General features: G+C 45.7%; 2 protein-coding genes and 1 pseudogene across 2 annotated transcripts; 1 reads left to right on the plus strand and 2 right to left on the minus strand.

Annotated features, from left to right (window-relative positions):
* Positions 1-3,164: 3,164 nt before the first annotated feature.
* LOC109383355 (spermine synthase pseudogene) lies at positions 3,165-4,374 on the minus strand (annotated as a pseudogene).
* Positions 4,375-4,739: 365 nt separating this feature from the next.
* Positions 4,740-11,618, plus strand: CFAP144 (cilia and flagella associated protein 144). Its single transcript, XM_019643721.1, has 4 exons — positions 4,740-4,988; positions 5,955-6,014; positions 8,456-8,559; positions 11,441-11,618. The coding sequence occupies exons 1-4, from the start codon at positions 4,859-4,861 to the stop codon at positions 11,549-11,551; spliced, it is 405 nt and encodes a 134-aa protein (XP_019499266.1). The 5' UTR covers positions 4,740-4,858; the 3' UTR covers positions 11,552-11,618.
* A 1,135-nt stretch (positions 11,619-12,753) lies between these two features.
* Positions 12,754-20,091, minus strand: EBNA1BP2 (EBNA1 binding protein 2). The gene is made up of 9 exons (XM_019643663.1): positions 19,816-20,091; positions 19,649-19,732; positions 19,243-19,415; positions 18,347-18,470; positions 17,178-17,267; positions 15,209-15,284; positions 14,873-14,975; positions 13,101-13,263; positions 12,754-12,952 (listed from the first exon to the last, which is right to left on the minus strand). Exons 1-9 carry the CDS (start codon positions 19,879-19,881, stop codon positions 12,902-12,904), a joined length of 930 nt encoding a protein of 309 aa, XP_019499208.1. The 5' UTR covers positions 19,882-20,091; the 3' UTR covers positions 12,754-12,901.
* Positions 20,092-20,319: the final 228 nt, after the last annotated feature.

Here is a 20,319-nt window from a genome sequence, read left to right on the forward strand (position 1 = left end):
TAATCTACTTCCCCCTGCCCTCAAACACAGAGGGCATGGTGGCAACAAAAGTTATAATGACAAAGGTCGCAAATCTTCCACGGGAAAAATTATGACTTATTACAAAGTCACAGGAAATCTTTGTGAGATTATCTGCACCAGGCGAGAGGACTGGCGTGCCTAACTGTGGACAGGGGTTCTAGCTCATTAGGCTTCCGGTCCATTGGGGTGTGGCCTGTGACTTGTCTCAGGCCCCCTAGGGAGGACTCTTGGTTTTTTTTCACCCTATATTTTGCCTCCCCAATCTTCTTATCCATATAGACATTAACGCCACGCACAATTGGTCTTGTACCACATAGTCAGTCTGTTTGTAGTTTTAATTAATAGTATTATATTATAAACCTTGGCCTCAACATAGTTTTTAAAGGTCTGTCCATATTGCTATAGTACATCTAGTTTGCGGTTCTAACTACTGCAGAGTTACCTCGCCAGCAGTGTATATCTACGTATTTATTAAGATTGTTGGCATGTTATGAAATAGTAGTAATTTTCTTTCTCATAAAAGTTTCATGCATTCCTTGTTAGGTTAATTCCTAGACAGTTTAGTTTGTTGCTAATGTGAATGGTATTTTATTTTCTATCATATTTTCTAGCTGATTTCCCTGGTATCTGGGTCTCTGCATCTGATCTTAATTGAGAGGTAACCTAGAAATTTCAAGAAAAATCTGCAGCCTCAGGCACTGGATGAGAAACTAGAGGGCCTGGACTATTATGTTTTTCAGCTCTTTGGTATTGCTCAATACATAGTCTCAGAGTTTAGAAGCACTCTGATGGCCTTGAATGACCCAAGGTAAACAGAGGCAGCCCTAGAGAATCACTGGGCTGGCCTGTGCTGGGATGGGCTATGATATGTTTAGAGTTCATATCAGGGCCCCTGGGAAACATAAGAACGTGGAGAGAAGATGAAGCCACAGCGATTCCAACCCCTCTTCCTTCTTAGACTTGGCCTAACCGTAGCCAGTCCTATGTGGAAGGAGGGCTGCTGGACCACTGAGCCCAGGCTAAAAAAATGTCAGTTTGGCTGGGACAAATAGTCTTGCTAGTTGTCCCAAAGCTAATAGTGTGGCTCCTTAGCAGATGATGGCTTTCTTAGTCTTAGAAAGGCAGTGAGCACTTCAGGATACTATTTGAACCTTGCTAGGAAAAGGGACCCGTGGTTCACAACAACAAGCAACAAAGGCGTTTCCCCAGCTCAGTCAGCATGTGATAAAATCTGTTGGTGTTTCTGAATGATGTAAGGTTTATGTAATGATGTAAGCAGAAGGAACTCACAGTGCCGGCAAACATTTACCAAACACCTACGTCTGTCCATATTGTGCCAGGTACTAGTAATACAGAGATGGACCAGATATATTTCTTATACTCAAGTAAATTAGATTTAAATAAATTCATTTAGTAAACTATTCTAGTAACTATAGGTTGGGGGTAGAGCATGGCACAAAGAAAAACTAGACTAGGGGCTATAGAGTTCAGAAAGGTTTTTGAAAGGTTACACATGAACGCATTATAAACACTGGGTATATGTTCCCCAGACAGACGATGTGGAAAAAGCCTTCCAGGCCAAGGAGCAGAAGCTACAGCAAGGAGTCATGAAGTCACTTGCTGGGCTCAGGAAACGGCAGACATGTTCATACAACTGGTATGTTCAACACCGTGTCCCCCCAGACCTAAAAACATCCTGGAAACACTGAGTCATGATGAGTGTGTGAACGAATGAAGGAAGGAAGGACAATACCGAGGAAGAGCACAGGCCTTGGAGTCAGTGTTTAGATGCTTACTAGAACCAGGACGGCTCCTTTCTTTATGTCAGGACTACTTTGGGTTCTTTTAAAGTAAACTAGATTATATAAGGTACCTAGAGTAGTTGGAGTCATAGAAGGAAAAGTAAAATGGTTGCCAGGAGCTGGGCATAGGGGGAAATGGAGAATTGTTGTTTAATGGGTATGAGAAAGCTCTGTAGATTGGTCTCATAAAAAGTGAACACACTAACACTACTGAACTGTGTACTCAAGGCTGGTTCAGATGGTAAATTTTTTTATGAGTATTTTACCACAATTAAAAATTTTTTAAATAAACTATAAAGCCCCCCAGTTACTTAGATTAGGAAAGCGTTATTCTGTCTATATTATCACATGGGTAATATGGACCAGAATGTCATGTTAGATGTGAAACCTCTGCTGTTTTGTGAGATAGACATAGAGGGTTTTGATCCTGGGTGTCCACTTTAAAGTGGGAAAGGTTTCTTTCATTTTTTTTTCTCCATTGTAATTTTAATCAAAACATTGCTGATTAATTCTTTTTTTTTTAAGATTTTATTGGGGGAATTGGGGGAGAGAACAGCATTGGGGAATTGGGGAAGGGGAACAGACAAGTTGCTGTCCTTTTGTTCTTCAGTCTAGTTGTGGAGGACGTCGCTTCACTGGCCCATGTTGGTATTGTGATCATTGTGCTCTTCCCGGCTGAGGCAGATCGGTCGCCGGTCATTGGATGGCCGCTCACGGCAGCTCACGGGAGCCCACTGCAGCCCCACGGCAGCCTACACCGTCGTGGGCAATTCACGACGGCAGCCCAGCTCCAGGTAGACCTGTTGTTCACCATCTTAGCTGTAGAGGGCACAGCGTCACTGGCCCATGTGGGATCCGAACCAGCGGCCCTGCTGCTCAGAGCTCGCACTCCCAAGCCAACTCTTAGCCAACAAGCCACTTGGCTGGCCCCAACTGATTCATTCTTTTTTAACTCTTTCTTATAAGCACCAAATTTTAATATCTAAGTCAATTTTGGGGAAAAGAAACACCATCAAGAACTTCCCTCCAGAACAAAGCAATGATGTTCATTCCTCTACAATCAAAACAAAAACAAGAAAAGCCCACAGAAAGAAAGCCCACACATTCTCAGGGTTCAGTGCATTTAGCAGCCTTCTCTGTGCTGTCTCATTATCCTTCAGCTGACTTTTAAAAAAAAATAGCACCCTACCTCATCAAAATAAATATTTTCCGTATGTTATTTAAAATTAACAGTAATTTTAAAAAGAAAACTTGAAGGAATTCATCAATTGTCTGACTCATTTCAATGTCACATGAAGGTCAGGAAAGCTATCTGCAGCACACAGGATGAGGACATGAACTTCAAGGCTGAGCTTTCTTCCAGTGTAAAATACCTACAACTGCAAATATGGACAGACACTGACCACCTCCTTGCAGAATTCCACAGGACAATATAGGCACCCAAGCTGTTCTTCATAGAGTGAAAGGGCTTCTGTCAAACTGACACAGTTCCCCTGTGTAAAATATTTCCCATCCTGCTTCAGTACTCTCATTGAGAGGTCAAGATTCAGTCTGGGAAGCTCACATGTGAAATCTTCTTCCAGAGATGTGGAGATTGGAACAGCTGTCAAATCATTAATCACATAATCAAGCTCTCTGCCTTCTTTGACGGACCTCTTCAGTACTGGAACACAGTCTTCTATGAGAACCTGATAGCAGCCTCCTATAAGATTGTCCGAGACGTTGTCCAAGAACATGTGTTCTGCTTTCTTAAAACTCTCAATATCTTCCAAACATAATTCAAAGTTTCTAACTGATCCTGAGGCTCCTTATTTGGATTCCTATACTTTGTCCCATTCACTAGTATTGTACAGATTGTAAAAAATAGGTCATCACAAGTTTTTCACATGTATTTCTTACATCCATCACCATTTGGTCAATCTCTAGCACAGTGGCCATCTTTGGTTTCAGTTTAACTATTGCACATAATGTGCCCCCTATCTCTGCCTCCCAGAAACAGTACATCTTTGCCAGTGTAATTTTTTTTGCCACTGCCCATGGTGGCCTGGGTATAGGCCCAATCACTCTCCGCGAGGTTAACATCCCCACGCAAGATGAGAATATTTCCAAACTGCTTCAAGCGTAGAATTTTAATGTTCTGATAAGGTGAATCTTCATCATGTACCACTGAGCTGTCGTACTCAACCAGGGGGCCATCAGCAGCGGGCCAGTATCAGTCCATGGCCTCTCCTCAAACTATGGGTGGTAACCACCAGACCAGGGCTGTCCTGACTCGATTCTTTCATTCTTTCTTCTACTTTGTTCAAAAGCCTGTCAACTTTGGTTTGCGCGTCACCACTGTCACTAACTGTGAAGGTCCAGCAACACCAATCCATGTGGGTAAATCCTCAAGTCGGCAAGATGCCATTTTGTTGATGTAGGTTGCTAAATAGCCATTGTCCGTCATCCCCTGCTCCTGGAGAATGGATCGCAGGCCTTTGAGAATGGTCTCGCCATCAGAGTGGGAACCTCGCGTGAAGTCTAGCGTTCTGTGCTGCTGCGCTGCAGCCATAGCGAAGCCAGGCCTGAGCCAGGCCTGAGGGAAGCAGCCGCTAGAGACCAAGGGGCCGCCGGGCAGGGCAGGCTGCTGGGGGCAGCGAATGCCTAAAGCGCAAGAGGTTTCTTTCCAAAATCTTTTTTAGGAAATGACTGGCCAAGGTGAGGTTCAATCATAAGTCCATTACCGCCGGGGTTGGCCACTGGGCTGCTAGTGCTTTTCTGGCCGTATCCAGGGCGGTCCTAGTAACCACGCTGTCCTGAGAAGCTGCGGAAGGTGAGTCCAGCACCCCAAGGGGGCGGGGCGTGGAATACGATTCTGGGAGTGGGGTATGGGCGGGCCGCAGTGAGGTCAGAGGGAAGAGGGTAATGTAGGACGCTGTTGCCTGGAGACCGCCAGGACTCTGTAGCCTGGAGACGGCCCTTGGCCCCCAACCCCGCAAGCGAGCGTCAAGAGGACTGTGAGAGAAAGCCCGACCAGACACAACAGGGCCAACGCCATGGCCAGACGCCAAAAGGAGGTGATGCGAGATGAGGTCCATCAGAACCAGATCTTGCAGGAATTGTACCTCAAAGAGCTACGAACCCAGAAACTCTACACGCAGTATCACGTGAATCCCCTGCGCAAGGGTGAGGGGCACTCCGGGATGGAGGAAGGGGAGAGGGGAGCGCCTGGAAAAGGAGGAGCCGTCCAGGGGGCTGGACAGGGGGAGGCGGGGTTGGGGCAGAGCACCGGAGATGCCTTCTCTGACCTAGCCCTGCTCCCTGGACTTCAGGAACTCTGACTTTGAGTGGGTGGGGATAGGAGGGAGGGAGGGGTGTTCTCGCTGCACATCACATCAAATATATTAAATATATTAAAATGCACCCAGGTCGTAATTAAAATATTTTTGTTATAAAAAAGTTGAAAGGCTTTTTATGATTTTGCTTTTGAAATAATTATATTTAGCAGGGTTTTATGTTTTGTTCATGTTTTGCTTTGTTTTTAATAAAAGCTTAGGGTTTTTTCAGGCTTCTAATATTGTCTTAGACCTTTGGAATTTTCAGTGGTGGTAGACTCAGGGCCCATGGTGTCCCCCTGATAAAATGGCCCTACCTCACTGCACGTTCCTCACTGCACATTCCTTTGGCAATTTCATCTGGTCCTGTAACAGCAGCTCCCGCTGAATGCCATTGGGGCTCAAATGGAGCTATCTGTCTAACATTCTTTGGCTCCCTTGTATATTCCAGTAGGCCAACAGGGTCCAAGAGAACATTCTGCAATGATGAAAATGTACTATATCTGTGTTGCCCAAAATGGCTACATGTGGCTATAGAGCATTTAAAATGTGGCTAGTGTGACTGAGGAATTAATTTTTAATTGTATTTAACTTTATTCAAATTCAAGTAGCCTCATGTGGCTGATGGCCAATGAGCTGGACGGTGCCACTCTAGACTGTGAGGTCCTTGAGGGCCTTATTCCCTAGTGCCCAGCACAATACCTGACCTGTGACAGACACTGACAAAATACTACATGACTGTCTGGCCTAAGGTGAGTCTTAGAGAGGGCAGGGAGACAGTGTTTTAATGTCAACCTGTGATGCTGTTTTTCTCTAGTTCACACAATCACCAGAAAGCCCATGTCTTGGCATGATAACCTGGAGGAACCTGCAGATGGTAAGTCCCAGGGTTTGAGAATACCACTGAGATAGAGCACACAGAGGCAGCTGGCTGGAGAGACCTGGCAGGGTAGTTACCTTGGGGCAAACATCAGTCCTCTGCTCTGATCATCTGAAAACTGGACTCATACTAAGCAAGCTCACAAGAGACTGACATATTCCAACATACTGCCAGTTTATTAACTTTCAAGGCAACAAACGTGTTCCAAATGGCCTCAACATTGCATTCATTTATCCATCAAACATTTAGCTGTTACGAGCACATGTTCTGGACACATCCTGAGTTCAAATCCTGGTTCTGCCACTCGTAACTGTGTCTTTGGGCAAGTATTTTAGACCTCTCTGAGCTTATCACTTAGGGTTGTTGTGAGGATTGAACAAAATAATGCAAGTGCTTAGAACAGTATATGGTACACGGTCATCAGGAAATGTTATTAATATCATTTTCATTATTACTATGTGATAGTCACTATGTGGGGTGGGGAATCTCACACCTTAGTGAAGAAGCCTAGGATTGGGATGGCAACGGCATAGAAAACAGGTGCCTAAATCAGGTAGTTGCATTCTGGGAGGTCTTAAAGGAGTTGGTAACGGAGTGAGGAGGCAGATGTCAGGTATAGAGCTGTGGAAAGAAATTCCAAGGTAAATGGAAAGGCTCAGGAATGAGAGAGAGCACCATGGCCCTAGAACTGTGAGTAGTTTGGCTTGTCTGAAATATACAGGTGGGTGGGGACCACGTGCAGGAATGAGAAAAGAGAGAGATCTGATGGAAAGCGTAATCTTTCCTAGCAAGCTTCTCTCCATCCCCTCAACATTCTTAGAGTAGAATATGATGGAGGAAGGATGTGGGACATATCAGAGGATGGGGAAGGACGTGTGGCGTGGGGAGAGCACAGAGGATCATACAGCACAGTGCAGACAGACACATGAATAGACTCATCGAGAGAGCATAACCAAAGAAAGCAAGGTTCTTATCTGTAGTGAAGACACCAGCCTCGCTAACGGGATAACTGTTGGGGACTTGTAGAAATAAGGAAAATGGGAGCCGGCCGAGTGGCGCGATGGTTAAGAACTCGCTTGGGATGCCAGAGGACCCTGGTTCGGATCCCACATATGAGGGCCAGTGACACTGCCCTCTACAGCTAAGATGCTGAACAACAGCTCAACCTGGAGCTGGGCTGCCGTGGGTTGCCGGCGACGGCGTGGGCTGCAGCCCCTGTGGCAGTGGGTTGCCATGGGCTACCGTGTGTAGCCAGCAGCCAGCGTGAGCGGCCAGCAGCCGCAGTGAGCAGCCATCCAGAAGCCGGTGACTGATCTGCCTCACCCGGGAAGAGCGCAATGATGGTGCCAACTTGGGCCAGTGAAGCAACATCCTCCACAACTAGACTGAAGAACAAAAATGACAGCAACTTGTCTGTTCCCCTTCCCCCAATTCCCCAGCACTGTTCCCATCCCCCCAATTCCCCAATAAAAATCTTTAAAAAAAAAAAAAGAAATAAGGAAAATGACAGGTGAGGAGGACTTGAAAGTGAGGCAGGAGTTTATTACTACCTCCCTGTGGTTAAGGATGAGCTCAGCTGGATGTCAGGCCCTTTTACACTCGTTCATTCCATTCTCAGTTATCTTCCTGAGGTGGATATTTTCCTCCCATTTTACAGATGAGCAAAGTGAGGCCCAGAAAAGTTAAGGCACCTGACAAGCTGGTAGTGGAAGGTCCAGGAATATCCAATTACAAAGCCCAGGTTTTTCCCATTGTCAAACTGCCTCTCTCAAATTGAGAATTGATAGTGTAGAAACTGGAAATGTTTTCAGTCCTTAAGCTGTGGAGTTACAAATACCTAGTGTTGGCAGCCGGACTTATTTCAGTACAGAAGGATTTGCCCTCACTTGCTACAGCCCGCCTCCTCACGCTGGGCCACAGCTACATTGGCCAAACTCGCTCAGGCCTCAGGGCCTTTGTTCCCGTGGCCTGGGGTGTGCTCTCCTCTGCCTCTTTCTCAGGACTGGCTCCTGCTTGGCATCCAGAGAGGCGGCCTCTCACCATCTTGTCTGAAGCAGCCCGCTGGGCCTCTGAACGCCCCTTTGCCTACTCCCCTCTTCACAGCTCCATCACAGTCTCCACCATCGGGTTTGCTTGTGTAACTGTATACTGTGGCCCCTCTCCCCACACCTAGACCGGGAGCACCAGAACAGGGACCATGTCTGTCTTACTCTGCTCTCCCTCCCTCCAGGGTACAGAACAGTGCCTGGCACAGAGTTTGGCTCAACACATATTTGTTGAAAGATGAGAGGAGGAAGCAGACACCCATGTTGCGAGGCCTAAGTAAGCCTCTGAGGCCGGGTGCTCTGCCTCTAAGAAAAGATGTGTCCAGAGTGAGAAGCACAGAACCACTCAGGGTGCCCAAAGCCGGACTCCATAACGCATGCCTGGTCTTCCAGACAGGTTTCTGAATCTCATTCACCATGCTGCCCAGCAACCAAGGAAGAAATACCCGGAGACACAGACTGAAAGCCAAGAAATCGGATGGGACGCAGACCCCTTGGTAAGTAGAGCTCCTTCACTTAGGAAGCACAGAGGCAACAGAGGTGGGGGCTGGGGGAGAGGGTATGGACCAGACTGCCTGGGTCTGAACTCTGCAGGCCACTTACTCGCTGTGTGACGTTGGGTAAGTGACTCGGCTCTTTTATGACTCAGTCTTCTTGGTGTAAAATGGGGATCTTACAGTGCTTATTTCATGAGGATGTTATGAGGAATAAATGAGACAGGATTTAAAAGGTGCTTAGAACAGTGCATGGCACATAGCAAGCACCATGGGTTGATTAACAAAGGTTACTGATGCTGATGACAGACTGCCTTGTTTGCTCTACCAGTGATCAGTCGAGTGGTCTTGAGCAAGTCACTTAACATCTCTGAGTTCTGTCCCCTAACCTGGAAACTGGGAATGGTAGTAACGATACTCACCTCATTTGATTGGAAGACCACCAGGAGCTGCAAGGAGCCTGGGAAGTGTAACCTTTGGCACATCATCACCCTAGATGATATAGGGCTCTGTTACTAAGGAAGAAATGCAGACTTTTGAGTAGACAACTTGAAGAACTTCCTGCCACTCTTGTCTTTTAATTCTTGTTTATGTCTTTCATCACATAGGTTTAAATTTTAAGTAGTCATTGTGCCAACCTTTTCCATTAGTTTCTGGGTTTTGTGCCTTGTTTAGGAAAGCCTTCAACATCAAGAGTTATAAAACAACTAACTTTTCCTATTTCCCCTAAATTGTTGTGTTTTTTAATGCTTGGGCTTTTAGTCCATCTGCATATTCTGTGGGTGTTGTGAATTTGGAGGCACTGTTCCTCAGCTGTTTGAGAACTTCCATCATTGCTTCGAAGGCACCAGGATCTTGCATCCCCTGTATCTACCTCCTGACCTCCAGACCATATGCCTTGGGGGCTCCTACTCATCCTTCAAGACAACTCAGGAGTCACCTCTTCCAGAAAGTCCCATTAAGGGACTTCTGCCCTCCGCCAGGCAGAATAGGGCACTGCCCCTCCCCACCCCCCCTTGCTTCTCTAGCACCGTGTGCCTTAGTGTTTGTAGGTAACAGGGTTTGTAGGTAACAGTGTCTAGCTGTGTGACCTAAACCTCTCAACCTCCATTTACTTACCTTAAAACGGGGATAATATTGACACCTGAAGGTTTGTGGTGAGGATTAACTGAGACAATGTATATGACCTGCTAGGATAGTACCTAGCACATAGTAAGTGCTCAATAAATGTGGACTACTATGATGTCATGAGAAAGAATAGAAAGGAGGGCACATGGCCCACCGAGGACCATCAGGTGCTGCTCTGGGCCCCTTGGCTTGATCCCAGTTGTCTTTGTCCACTATGGAATTATGTAAAGTGCTCCCTTTCCCACAAACTCCCAATACCCTGGTCCTGTTCTTATTTCTACTATGGAGACCTGACCTTCTCACCCATTTACAACACTCTAGTCTCAGGCATGTGGCTCTGACATGGGTACTGCATGTTGATGAGAATAAGCAGTTCAGTAAGTCAGGTTTCACCAGTGAGGAGGAGAGCTAACGGCTGCTCATTTGCAACAGCTCCTCTTCATGTATGGGCATTGCCACGGAGAGAGACGGCAGGAGACAGGGCGAGGGTTCCAGTGGGAGCTCTGACACTTACACAAGGATAATCTCGTCCACGAGAGAGAGGTTGGATTAGACAGCTGGGAAGAGAGAAATGCTCAAAAGGAAATATGTGTGCATGTAGCAAGGGGGGAGGGAGTTGTGAAGGAAGGTAGGTGAAGGTGAAGATAAAAATCATCCAAGTTAGCGATTTAGCAACTCAGAAAAGTATTACAATGCACAAACAAATTTACTCACTAGTCTTCATTTTTTAAAAAAGCAAAGGCCTGATTTCCATGAGTACAGGTGGAAATGTTGCATCTTTGACCAGCACAATTCATGGCAGGCTTACCACGCGGTGACAGGAAGGACAAGTGTGGCTGCTATGGCCAGCCCTGCCCTGCTCGGACCCTCCTAGGCCTGGCAGATAACTGAGTGGGTGGCTCCCAGATCAGTCATCACTATGGAGTTATAAAGGGTCTGCAAATACACCAAGCCTGTTCATCTAGAAACTGGGCACCATGCCATCAGATGGCGCTGGTGGCAGAGTAAGAAGGCATAAGCAAAAAAACGTTCTATCCAGGTGTTATGCAACCCTAAAGGGTAACTACACTGGAGTTTCAGAGGGATGTGGTTGGGGCTGAAGAGGCTTCATCAGCCCCAACTTAACTTAGAATCCCTGCCCCTGGCGGTACCTCACCCTGAACAAGCGGAGAGCCCCCAACCCCAATACCGAGACACTGGGGAATCCACACACTATGAATACGGCTCAGCCTCTGGTCTAGTAAAATGCACTGAACGTGTGTCCTTTATTATAATTGCACAGTGGAGCTTCTATAAGATTTATGTGTCGGAGTGCTCACTCTTACTCAGTTCTCCATGTAGCTACTTCAACACATTCATTCACACATTCCTCCCACCCTCCCTTCAACTAATATGTACTGGAGTCCCTGCTGTATGCAGGACACTGCTCTAGGTGCTGGGGCTAAGCAATGACTACAACACACACAGCACCTGCCCTCCTGGACCTTATAGTCCAGTGGGGAAAGAGTCCATAGGCCTCCAATTTAGGCAGAGGAAAGGGATGGGCAGCACCTTTGCATAGGTGTCACTCAGTCCTACAACTCTTTTGATGTTAATGTTGTCATCTTCATTTCACAAACAGGGTTAACAAGGAGAAGCACCAGGGCCATCCATCAGCAGAGTGGGGCCTGATTCAAGCCCAGGTCCATCTGACTTCAACCCAGGGCCTCCCTCTTCCCGACAGGCTTCTTTCTGACACTCACACTCTCCTCTCTAGGTCAACCCAGAACGTGATGACCACAGGCTGAACCACTTCAGGGTCCACAAAGACATCACTCTGTACAAGGCTAAAATGTGGAGCTTGGGAGAAGATGATCGCCACAGGTAGTTTTCCAGCAGTGATGCCAACCTGCCTGGAACGCCCAAAGCGTGTGCTGCTCAGTAAAGATACATTAAATTCTAAACTTCTATCCTGAGTCTCACATTTCTCCGTCCTGTCCAATTCCACTGGTTCAACATCTCAATCATATAAAGTAGTGGGAGAATTCCAATTAAAGAGGGCAAACTGTGAACAATCTCTCCTTTGCCTTCCCAGTCCTCCCTAGTAAGGGATAATAAGGGTATACAAAGGTATGAACCCACAACAGGGAGAATGGGAGAGAACCATTAGCAACCAAGGAAACTGAAGACATACTTAGAAGTGGAGAGCTGATGGAAGAGGGTGGAGGAAGCCACAAAATGCAAATCGAATGGGATACCTCTGAGCATGGAGCCCATGCCCCAGTCCTCCCAGGACTCCGAGACAGGGTGGGGCGGGAAGCAGGGAACTGAAATGGACATTGGCAGAGAGTCTCCAGGAAGTCATAGCATGGCATCATGGAATTTCAGATCACAGGGAGAAGAAAAGCTTCCAGAGAGAAGTGTCTCCCTGGCAACACAGGAGGCTGTGTAAGGACAAAGAAGCATGCCTACAATGTTCTCAGGGAAAGTTCCTACCAGCCAGATTAAAGGCAATTGCAGAAATGCAAAGAGACAAAAATTCACCTCTCACGTTCCCATTCTTAGGGAGATACTAAAAACGGTGTAGAGCAAAGGTTGGCATAAGCTAAGACAGAAAAATATGGGATCTAGGATAGTGAAGCCAACCTAGAAGGTATAGAAAAGAGACAGGGTGACAGTTGTATGACAGACCTTGATTACAGCAGAAAAATTTTAAGATGGATAAAATGATGAAACATCTAACGATCTAGAAGGAAATTTTTATACAGAAAAACATAAGGTGATAATTAACTCAAAGAAAAACCAAGAACTGTATTAAACAGGAAGTATTATCATAGTTCATGTAGCTCTCCAGTGATTGGTATTTAAACAATCATAATGATATAAACACTGGTTATTGATTTATCTAAAGTCGTGATATTAACTGGGAGGATGGGGAAGAGGAATGGACGAGGGTGTTACATCTTCATCTACCATAAAAGGAAAGGAATTTGGACTCAATGTCTAAATTATTATCAATAAATAGAAGTATTATTTAATATGTAAAAGTAGCTTCTAGATCTGTCTTAACTGAATTTTCACCCAAGGATATATGTTTCTTTGATAATTTAGTTTATTGAATGATTTTTTTGTTTTGTTTTTTTTTTACAAAAAGAAACCAACTTAAGGGATCCAATTATATTGTGAAATCCCAATTCTTCATTCCTTTTTCTTGGTTCTGTGTATACAAAGATGCTGCTTAGCGTGATCTACTCTTCATTTTCTGTCTTGTCCGTTTTCCAGGTCTCTTCTGCAGAAAAAGAAATACCACATGTGGTCACATAGCAGCTTAGCCTTCTGCCCTGGGTCAGGATACAAAGGGGAAGAAAGGAAGTGGGCAGGTGTAGGGTGGGAGAGGGGGCTGATCGGCCCGTCACCTGGCCCCGGGGCTCACTTACATTTGCTCCTTTCTTGCCAGGCCTCTTGAGGCCCTTGCCATGAGCTGTCTTGGCCCGGAAGCTGGATACATCATCATAGCTCTCACGAGTGTTCCACTTGGAGCCTTTCTTCTTTCCACCAAAACCAAACTTCTGGTTTTTATAGCGTCGTTTGGCATTGGGACTGGAAAAAAAGCAGTCTTACAGGTTACCCACGGCACTACAAATTCTGATGAATCTTATGGCCTGTCAATACCCTACAGTATTCTGTCTGTAAGTAGATACAACTGTTACCCAAAAGCTCATCCTTGGCCCTACAGTCCTACTTAACAAATTCCCCAGGCGAGCTCATCTATTTATAGTTTTAAACACCAGAGCAGGAAAACAAGGCAAGAACTTGAAAGGATCCACAGACATCTTGTGGCTCACCAGTTATCTTTGGAAAGCTTTCTATTTTAACTAAATCTTGCTAAATCACCCTAAGTTGTTTCTATACATGCAATTAATATTCAAATGTCATAAATCTTAAAACTGGTCATCCCACAGGAATCTCAAATTCAGCATTCCAAAATCACATGTCATCTCCCGTCCTAGTCTGGTTTCTTCCTAGATATGCCCTAGCCACCAGACTAGAAACCTGGGAGTCGGCCTTGATCCTTATTTCTTTCCCTCTCTATACCCAATTCGATTACCAAGTCCTGCTTATTTAGCCTCTTGAATATTCCTTCAATCCATTTTCTCTTCTCTACCCAAATGACAACTTTCAGGTCATTATCATTGCTCATGTGGACTTTTCTAATAGTCCCCTAATCAATTTCTCTGCCTCCCTCAAGTCTATCATTTACATGAGAACCACTGTAATTCTTTTTAAACATGAATATGCCCTGCTCATCATTTTGAGTAAAGCCCATCAGTGTCTTCCCACTGCCTACTGGATAAAACCCAAGCTCTCAACGAGACAAAAGCACGTTGCTTCTGTGGCTCGGCCCAGGTTTCGCTCCAGCTATATGTTACCACTCCTTGCCGCACACTGTATTCCCAGTGATACCAAATGCTGTTCCTCACACACAAACCTGCTGTTCTCATCTCTAAGCTTTTGCTCATTCATGTTCTTCCTTCTTCCCAAAACCGTCGTCTCTCCTATTCTCCTAGTTAATTCTTACTCATCCTTCAGACTAAGCTCAGGTGGGTCCCTCCTCCAGGAAGTCATCCCCAGACCCTGATCCCCAGATCATGATGGATGTTTCTACAGTGTGTCTCCCTCCTACTCCCTGATTGCCTCATCATAGCCTTTACTACATTACACAGAAATGATCATTACAGACCTGGTGTCCAGGAATGCATAAAGGTGAACTAAAAAGGACAATTATAATGGTCAACATTATCTCTTTGAATCTTCATGATACTATAAGGCACAAGCTATTTTCTTATTTTCATAAATGAGGAAATTAACACTGAGAAAGGTAAAGTAACTTGCTCAAAGCTACCCTCTCAGTGACTGGCAGAGTCCAGATCTGAACCTGAGGTCTATAATCTTAAACATCACACTGTGAGGTAAGGAATCAACTTTTACTAAGCACTCACTTAAAATGTGCCAAATCCTTAAATCACCTTCCTTTAACCTTCAAAGACTGGTATGGCTAAGGATACCCATCACACAGCCCTGTAAGTCTCGGCCACAGGCAGCAGCCACACTCTTCCAATTCTGAGGCCACTCCTTGTGGCAGTCCCTGTCATACTTGTGAACTGCAGGCCCCGTACACACCACAAAACAAAATAAAACAAAACAATACCCCTTCTTCGTCTGCTGGCTTTTCTGGCCTTTCGCTCCTTCCTTTGAGCCTCGTGCAGCAGGTTTCTGATCTCCATCAAGGAAATCCAGTTTATCAGAGAAGCCTGGGAGTGAAGAAGTACTTTGATCAGCACCATCACATCTTACAAAAAGCTGAAACATCCAAAGAAGGTTGTTGCTGCTTACTGAGTTGATTGTAAGAGGCACATCTTGCTCCCCACACCATCCCCAAACCTTAGGCCCAATAGTTCCACATCAATCAAGGCTCCAGAGCACAAGGTATTAGAATTAGCAGGCAACCTGCTCCCCTACATCTTTAGGAGACAGACATACTGACCTTTCTGATATTTCTTAATGGCATTCATCATGTGTGTTTTCTCCCGCTGCCTCTTCTGAAGAACCTCTGTTTGCACCTGGGACAGGGACACAGGACTGTCACACCCATTCCAAGCCATCGTTGCAATGCTGTCATAATACCACCACCACTGAACGTTTACTGTGTGCTGAAACTATGCCAAGGCTCTAAGTACATTCTCAGTTTTAGCTTCTGAACAACCCAGTGAAGTAGAAAGTCTTATCACCAACCCCCGCAAACTGAAACACAGAGAGGTTGAGTAACTTGTCCGAGTCACACAGCAGGAAAGTGCAGAGCTGGGATTCACACTCAGGCAGTCTGCACTCTTCCTCCATTATACAATCCTACAAAACTGTAAAATATCAAGTTTAAGTCCACATCCAATTCTCCCCATTAATTTTATTTGGGCAGATAAAATCAGATTAAATATCTCACCTACGGTTACTAGGCATGAAAGTACCAACAAAAAAACCAATCTCCCTAAAAAACAAAAAAGCTTTAAGGACAAAAGGAGATGCTTCTACTCTAGGTCAGTGTTTCTCAGTCTCAACACTACTGACAGTTTGAACAGGATAACTCTCTGTTGAGGGGTGGATGGCCTGTCCTGTGCATTGTAGGATATTTAGCAGCCTCTCTGCCCCCTGCCCGCTAGATGCCAGTGGCACACTCCCCACCAAGATGTGGCAACCAAAAATGTTTCCAGACATTGCCAAATGTTCCCTGGGAAGCAAAATCACCTCTAGTTGAGAACCACTGCCCTGAGGTTTCCTCAAACTGGAAACAGTGAGCTAATATACCTGACGGAATTTGTCTTTGCTTTATATAAATTGTTAACCCAATTGCCTATGTCTTTGAGTTGATCTCAGTCACCAACAGCCAGATCAATCCAATAAATCCACAGCTGCCCATATGCAGAGGAGAGGATGCTATCTACTCATACTCCGCTGACTCTATCAGTGAAATGACTCCAAATGAGGACAGCAGCTCAGCACGCAGGAGCACAATGTTTATGTCCAAAATGTTGACAAAGTCTCAACACCCACGCTGATCCTCCTCATGCACATTTCTTCCCACAACCCTAACTTTAATTCCGGTCATCTTCCTCCTTAGGTGACCATGAAATAAAGAAGTAAAACCAAGAAAAGTTTCATGGTATGCTGCTCTAGTTTTACATTAAAACTGTCATGGTTCTAAGATACAGGTGCCATTTTTTCTCTCATGGTTTGGATGACCATCAATAATATGATTCCTTTAAGGCAGCGGTTCTCAACCTGTGGGTCGTGACCCCTTTGGGGGTCGAACGACCCTTTCACAGGGGTCACCTAAGACCATCGGAAAACAAAAAGATATTTACATTAGGATTCATAACAGTAGCAAAATTACAGTTATAGAGTAGCAACGAAAATAATTTTGTGGTTGGGGTTCACCACAACATGAGGAACTGTATTAAGGGGTCGCGGCATTGGGAAGGTTGAGAACCGCTGCTTAAGGACTTTACAATCATCTAAGCCAGTGATTCTCAACCAGGATGCATAATGGAATCATCTGAGAAGCTTTTGGAGGAAGGGAAGAAAACATACATGGATTCCCAGAGATTCTGAAGCCTAGAAATCTGTTTGGAAAAATTTCCCCAGGTGATTCTGCTGTGAGATTAGGTTTAGAAATCTCCAGTCTGGACCCAACTCTTCAATGAGTAGATGTGCAAACTGTGTGCAAACTGAAGCCCAGAGAGGTGAATGGCTCTCCTGCAGTTACTACTACTGGTGACACACTGGCGTCAAGGAAAGATTGTGTTCATGAATACTGGCACACACACCCTACTGTGAGATAATAAGCACATGACTGAACACATACGGGGCATGAAACAGGCATGGAACAAACGCAGACCATGCAATCTGGCCTGACAAACACACTCGGCCCCATCCTATCCCTCGCACACTTTCCTTCTCACCTTCTTTCCGTACTTCCTAAGTGCTCGCAGTTGCTTAGCCTTTTCAGACTTCTCCATGGCGGCTTGTTTAACCTGTAGTTTCTGTCGAATCTAAAACACAAAATGTTGTCAGCTTGTTATTTGAATCTGGGATGACTACTAGGTAGGATACACTGGAGCGAAAAACAGATATTCCCAGTTCTGCAAACTGCGGAGCTCAAAGGAACCTTGAAAATCATCTGTTCCAAGTCCTGTGTTTTACACCTGAGGACAAAGAGGTCCAAAGGCTGAGCACTTTGTCCAAGATACCAAACACATCAGCCATGGAGCTAGAATTTGCAAGCAAGCTTCCCACTTCCGCTGTGCTATTTGTTTCATTATACAAAGCTTGCGATTTTGCCAGGAGAAATTAACTTCTCTCCATCCCTACTGTCTGCAGACTGAGGTTAAACCAGCATGTAGCCCCAGTCCCCTTCTCCAATATGCCACATACACATTAAAAACGCCAACAGATATCAGGTACCTGGCCTTTTCCATCAAACAGTTAAAGGATGAACAGTTGTCAGTGTGAATGTACAGAGATGTGTCTGGGCTCATTTCTAGATTAGCTTCCCTGAGTACTGCCAAGATAAGAGCTCCCTAAAATCCAGCTTATGACCCAAGGGAACTATTTCAATACATCTTGGGTTAGATTTTGGCAATTCTCTTCCTCCCAAAGTTAAACGAGGACCAAGTTCGACCTAACTCTAAATTAAACAACATCTGAGCCACACATTATTCCCTCATTTTACCGTAAAGAAAACTGAAGCCCAAGGAAAATGAATGGTCTACAAGTTGTAGTACTGCCCGCTGGCAATGGCAAGACAAGAAATGTGTTTTTTTCTACACACCATGCCATGATCATGCCAGCTAGGAAATGCAAAAGGCTCTCTTTACCTCAGGGACCACACTTCTTCCAGTAAGTTTTCTCCCCTTAATTATTTAAACTAGGAAAAAGTCATCCTTACATTTATCTAATTGGTGGTGATTGGCATGAGTGTGAAGTAGACAACACAGAGATAATAACTGTCCTCTGACAATTGGTTCCCTACTATTAGGCTGTTTTTTCAACATTATAGGAGGTAAGACTGCTGAATATATTTAAGCACAACGCCTCGGCTTTCCAGAAAAAAATCTTCCCTGTTTCTTACCTTCTGCATCTGCTGATCAGACTTGGCCATCTCTGCAAAATAATCAGTGGGCCGCTTGGTAGGGACTTTGAGCTGATGGAGGCGGGGCAATACCGCAAGCACTGCGGCCTGGGCCTGACGGTAGCTGAGGATGTAGAACAAAGTGTGAAGTAAGCTAAGGGGGAGAGGCCTTACATTCCTTCTCACTGCTACTCATGAGTTATCCAAGGTCAGAAGGACTCTCAACATCTGACCTCCACCAGCAAGAACAAACACACAAAGACACACAAATAAAAACCTCATTAACTTGATATCTAGGAAAAATTTAACTGTACACTCTTTTAAAAAGGGGGGAGCAGGGAGTACTGATGAAAATAAATTAATAGTTTAAGAAAATGACCACTCTAAAAATACCCACTAACTTACAAAACTAACGCCAATTATGAATTCTTATGCAGTCGCTAAAAAAGTCTATATAAGAAATTTCCAGGGATGGCCAGTTAGCTCAGGTAGTTAAGAGCATAGGCTCCTAACACCAAGGTTGCCGGTTTGATTCCCACATGGGCCAGTGAGCTGCGCTCTCCACTAGATTGAAGACAACTACTTGACTTGGAGCTGATGGGTCCTGGAAAAACACACTGTTCCCAATAAAATTTCTTAAAAAGAAAGAAAAGAAAAGTCCACAAGCAAATTTTTGTTCTAATAATTGAATGTACAAAAAACTTTAGCTCTTTATAGTCCAAAGAGGCCTCCCAGGACTGGCTATAGCTCAGCAGTTCCTTCGTACCAAAGAGGCCTCCCGCCCTGATCCCAGGCTTTCGATAACTTCTGAGGAGTCTGGGATCCCCACTTTCCCTCTCGCCTCCCTCTCTAGCACAGGGACCCACAACTTCCCCCACATTTGAAAACAAACATACAAGCTCATCTCCCGCTGGAAGTCGTCTTCTGGATCAACAGCTTTCTTCTGATCCTTGTCCTGAGGTGGTGACTGCGGTTCACGGATTTCTGGCACCGGACTGAGGGTGACATCAAGCCTTTCAACCCATTCCAGATCCCGTTTGAATTCAGCCAAACACTGCTTCAGGCCATTCTAAGAAATGCAGACACTGAGCTCCTAAGAAGGGAACCGTGAATATGTCTCTCCCAAGCCCAGGGAGCTAGGCCAACCGACAAAGTGCTAACCCCCAATACACCGACAAATAATTGACCCTCTTGACAATACACAAGTGGTGTCCCTTCTGGAACAAGAGCTCTTTCACCCAAGCACATTTCGCTGTGTTCATCTCACGTACGAGTACCCCCCAAACAGGCGCCCGAGCTCACCACGTTGTTCACTGCCTTCTTCGGCCCCTCTAGCACGACATTGAGGCCTGGCTTCAGGAGACCTCGGGTAAACGCATCCTGCAACTGCAGGACACAATCGGCGGTAGGTACCAGGGGAGTAAGAACCTCACCCCGCGCCCAGCCCCGCGAGCTCGGCTGACACCTACCTCTCTATCTGTGACAAGAGAGTCATCAGAATCTGAGTCTGAACCTGAGAGCGGGGGAGTGTCCATCTGGCAGCGCGCACGTCCAACACGTATCAGAGGAAGCGGACTAGGCCGAGGCCCGCGCGGCTGGTAAAGGGCACCTCTCACCGCAACCTCCGGCCTTCAGTCCTCTACCTTGACGCCGCGGCTCCACGTGCAGCTGGAGCACTCCACAGCCAACAACTCACTGCTGCTGAGGGACTTCTTGATCTGGACTTCCGCTTCCGGCCCCAGACGCACTTCCGGTTTGCTGTTGCTATAGGAACTGCTCCGGCGTCTGATAGTGCCCAGGTTGCTTGGGATCCGCAGGAGTGCTACCCCGGGATACACGAGTGGCCTGGTAACTCGGGGAGAAAAAGCGAAAACTGAGAGGGGGTATCTGTGGGGGTGTCTGGCGGAGCAGGAAGCCGCGAGGGTGCAAAGGAAAGGGAAGAAGCAGGAGCCTCTGCGCTGCAATGGGCCGTA

This window comes from Hipposideros armiger, unplaced genomic scaffold (assembly GCF_001890085.2).
Source record: "Hipposideros armiger isolate ML-2016 unplaced genomic scaffold, ASM189008v1 scaffold_82, whole genome shotgun sequence".
NCBI classification, from domain to species: domain Eukaryota; kingdom Metazoa; phylum Chordata; class Mammalia; order Chiroptera; family Hipposideridae; genus Hipposideros; species Hipposideros armiger.

Excerpts from the sequence above, each read along its gene's own strand:
- CFAP144 (XM_019643721.1), top strand. The coding sequence starts at position 4,859 with ATGGCCAGACGCCAAAAGGAGGTGATGCGAGATGAGGTCCATCAGAAC. Across the intron at positions 4,989-5,954 it reads CGTGAATCCCCTGCGCAAGG|TTCACACAATCACCAGAAAG; the intron begins GTGAGGGGCACT and ends GTTTTTCTCTAG. Across the intron at positions 6,015-8,455 it reads CCTGGAGGAACCTGCAGATG|ACAGGTTTCTGAATCTCATT; the intron begins GTAAGTCCCAGG and ends CTGGTCTTCCAG.
- EBNA1BP2 (XM_019643663.1), bottom strand. The coding sequence starts at position 19,881 with ATGGACACTCCCCCGCTCTCAGGTTCAGACTCAGATTCTGATGACTCT. Across the intron at positions 18,471-19,242 it reads TTCCAGCGGGAGATGAGCTT|CTACCGTCAGGCCCAGGCCG; the intron begins GTATGTTTGTTT and ends CTACATCCTCAG. Across the intron at positions 15,285-17,177 it reads TTAGGAAGTACGGAAAGAAG|GTGCAAACAGAGGTTCTTCA; the intron begins GTGAGAAGGAAA and ends TCCCTGTCCCAG.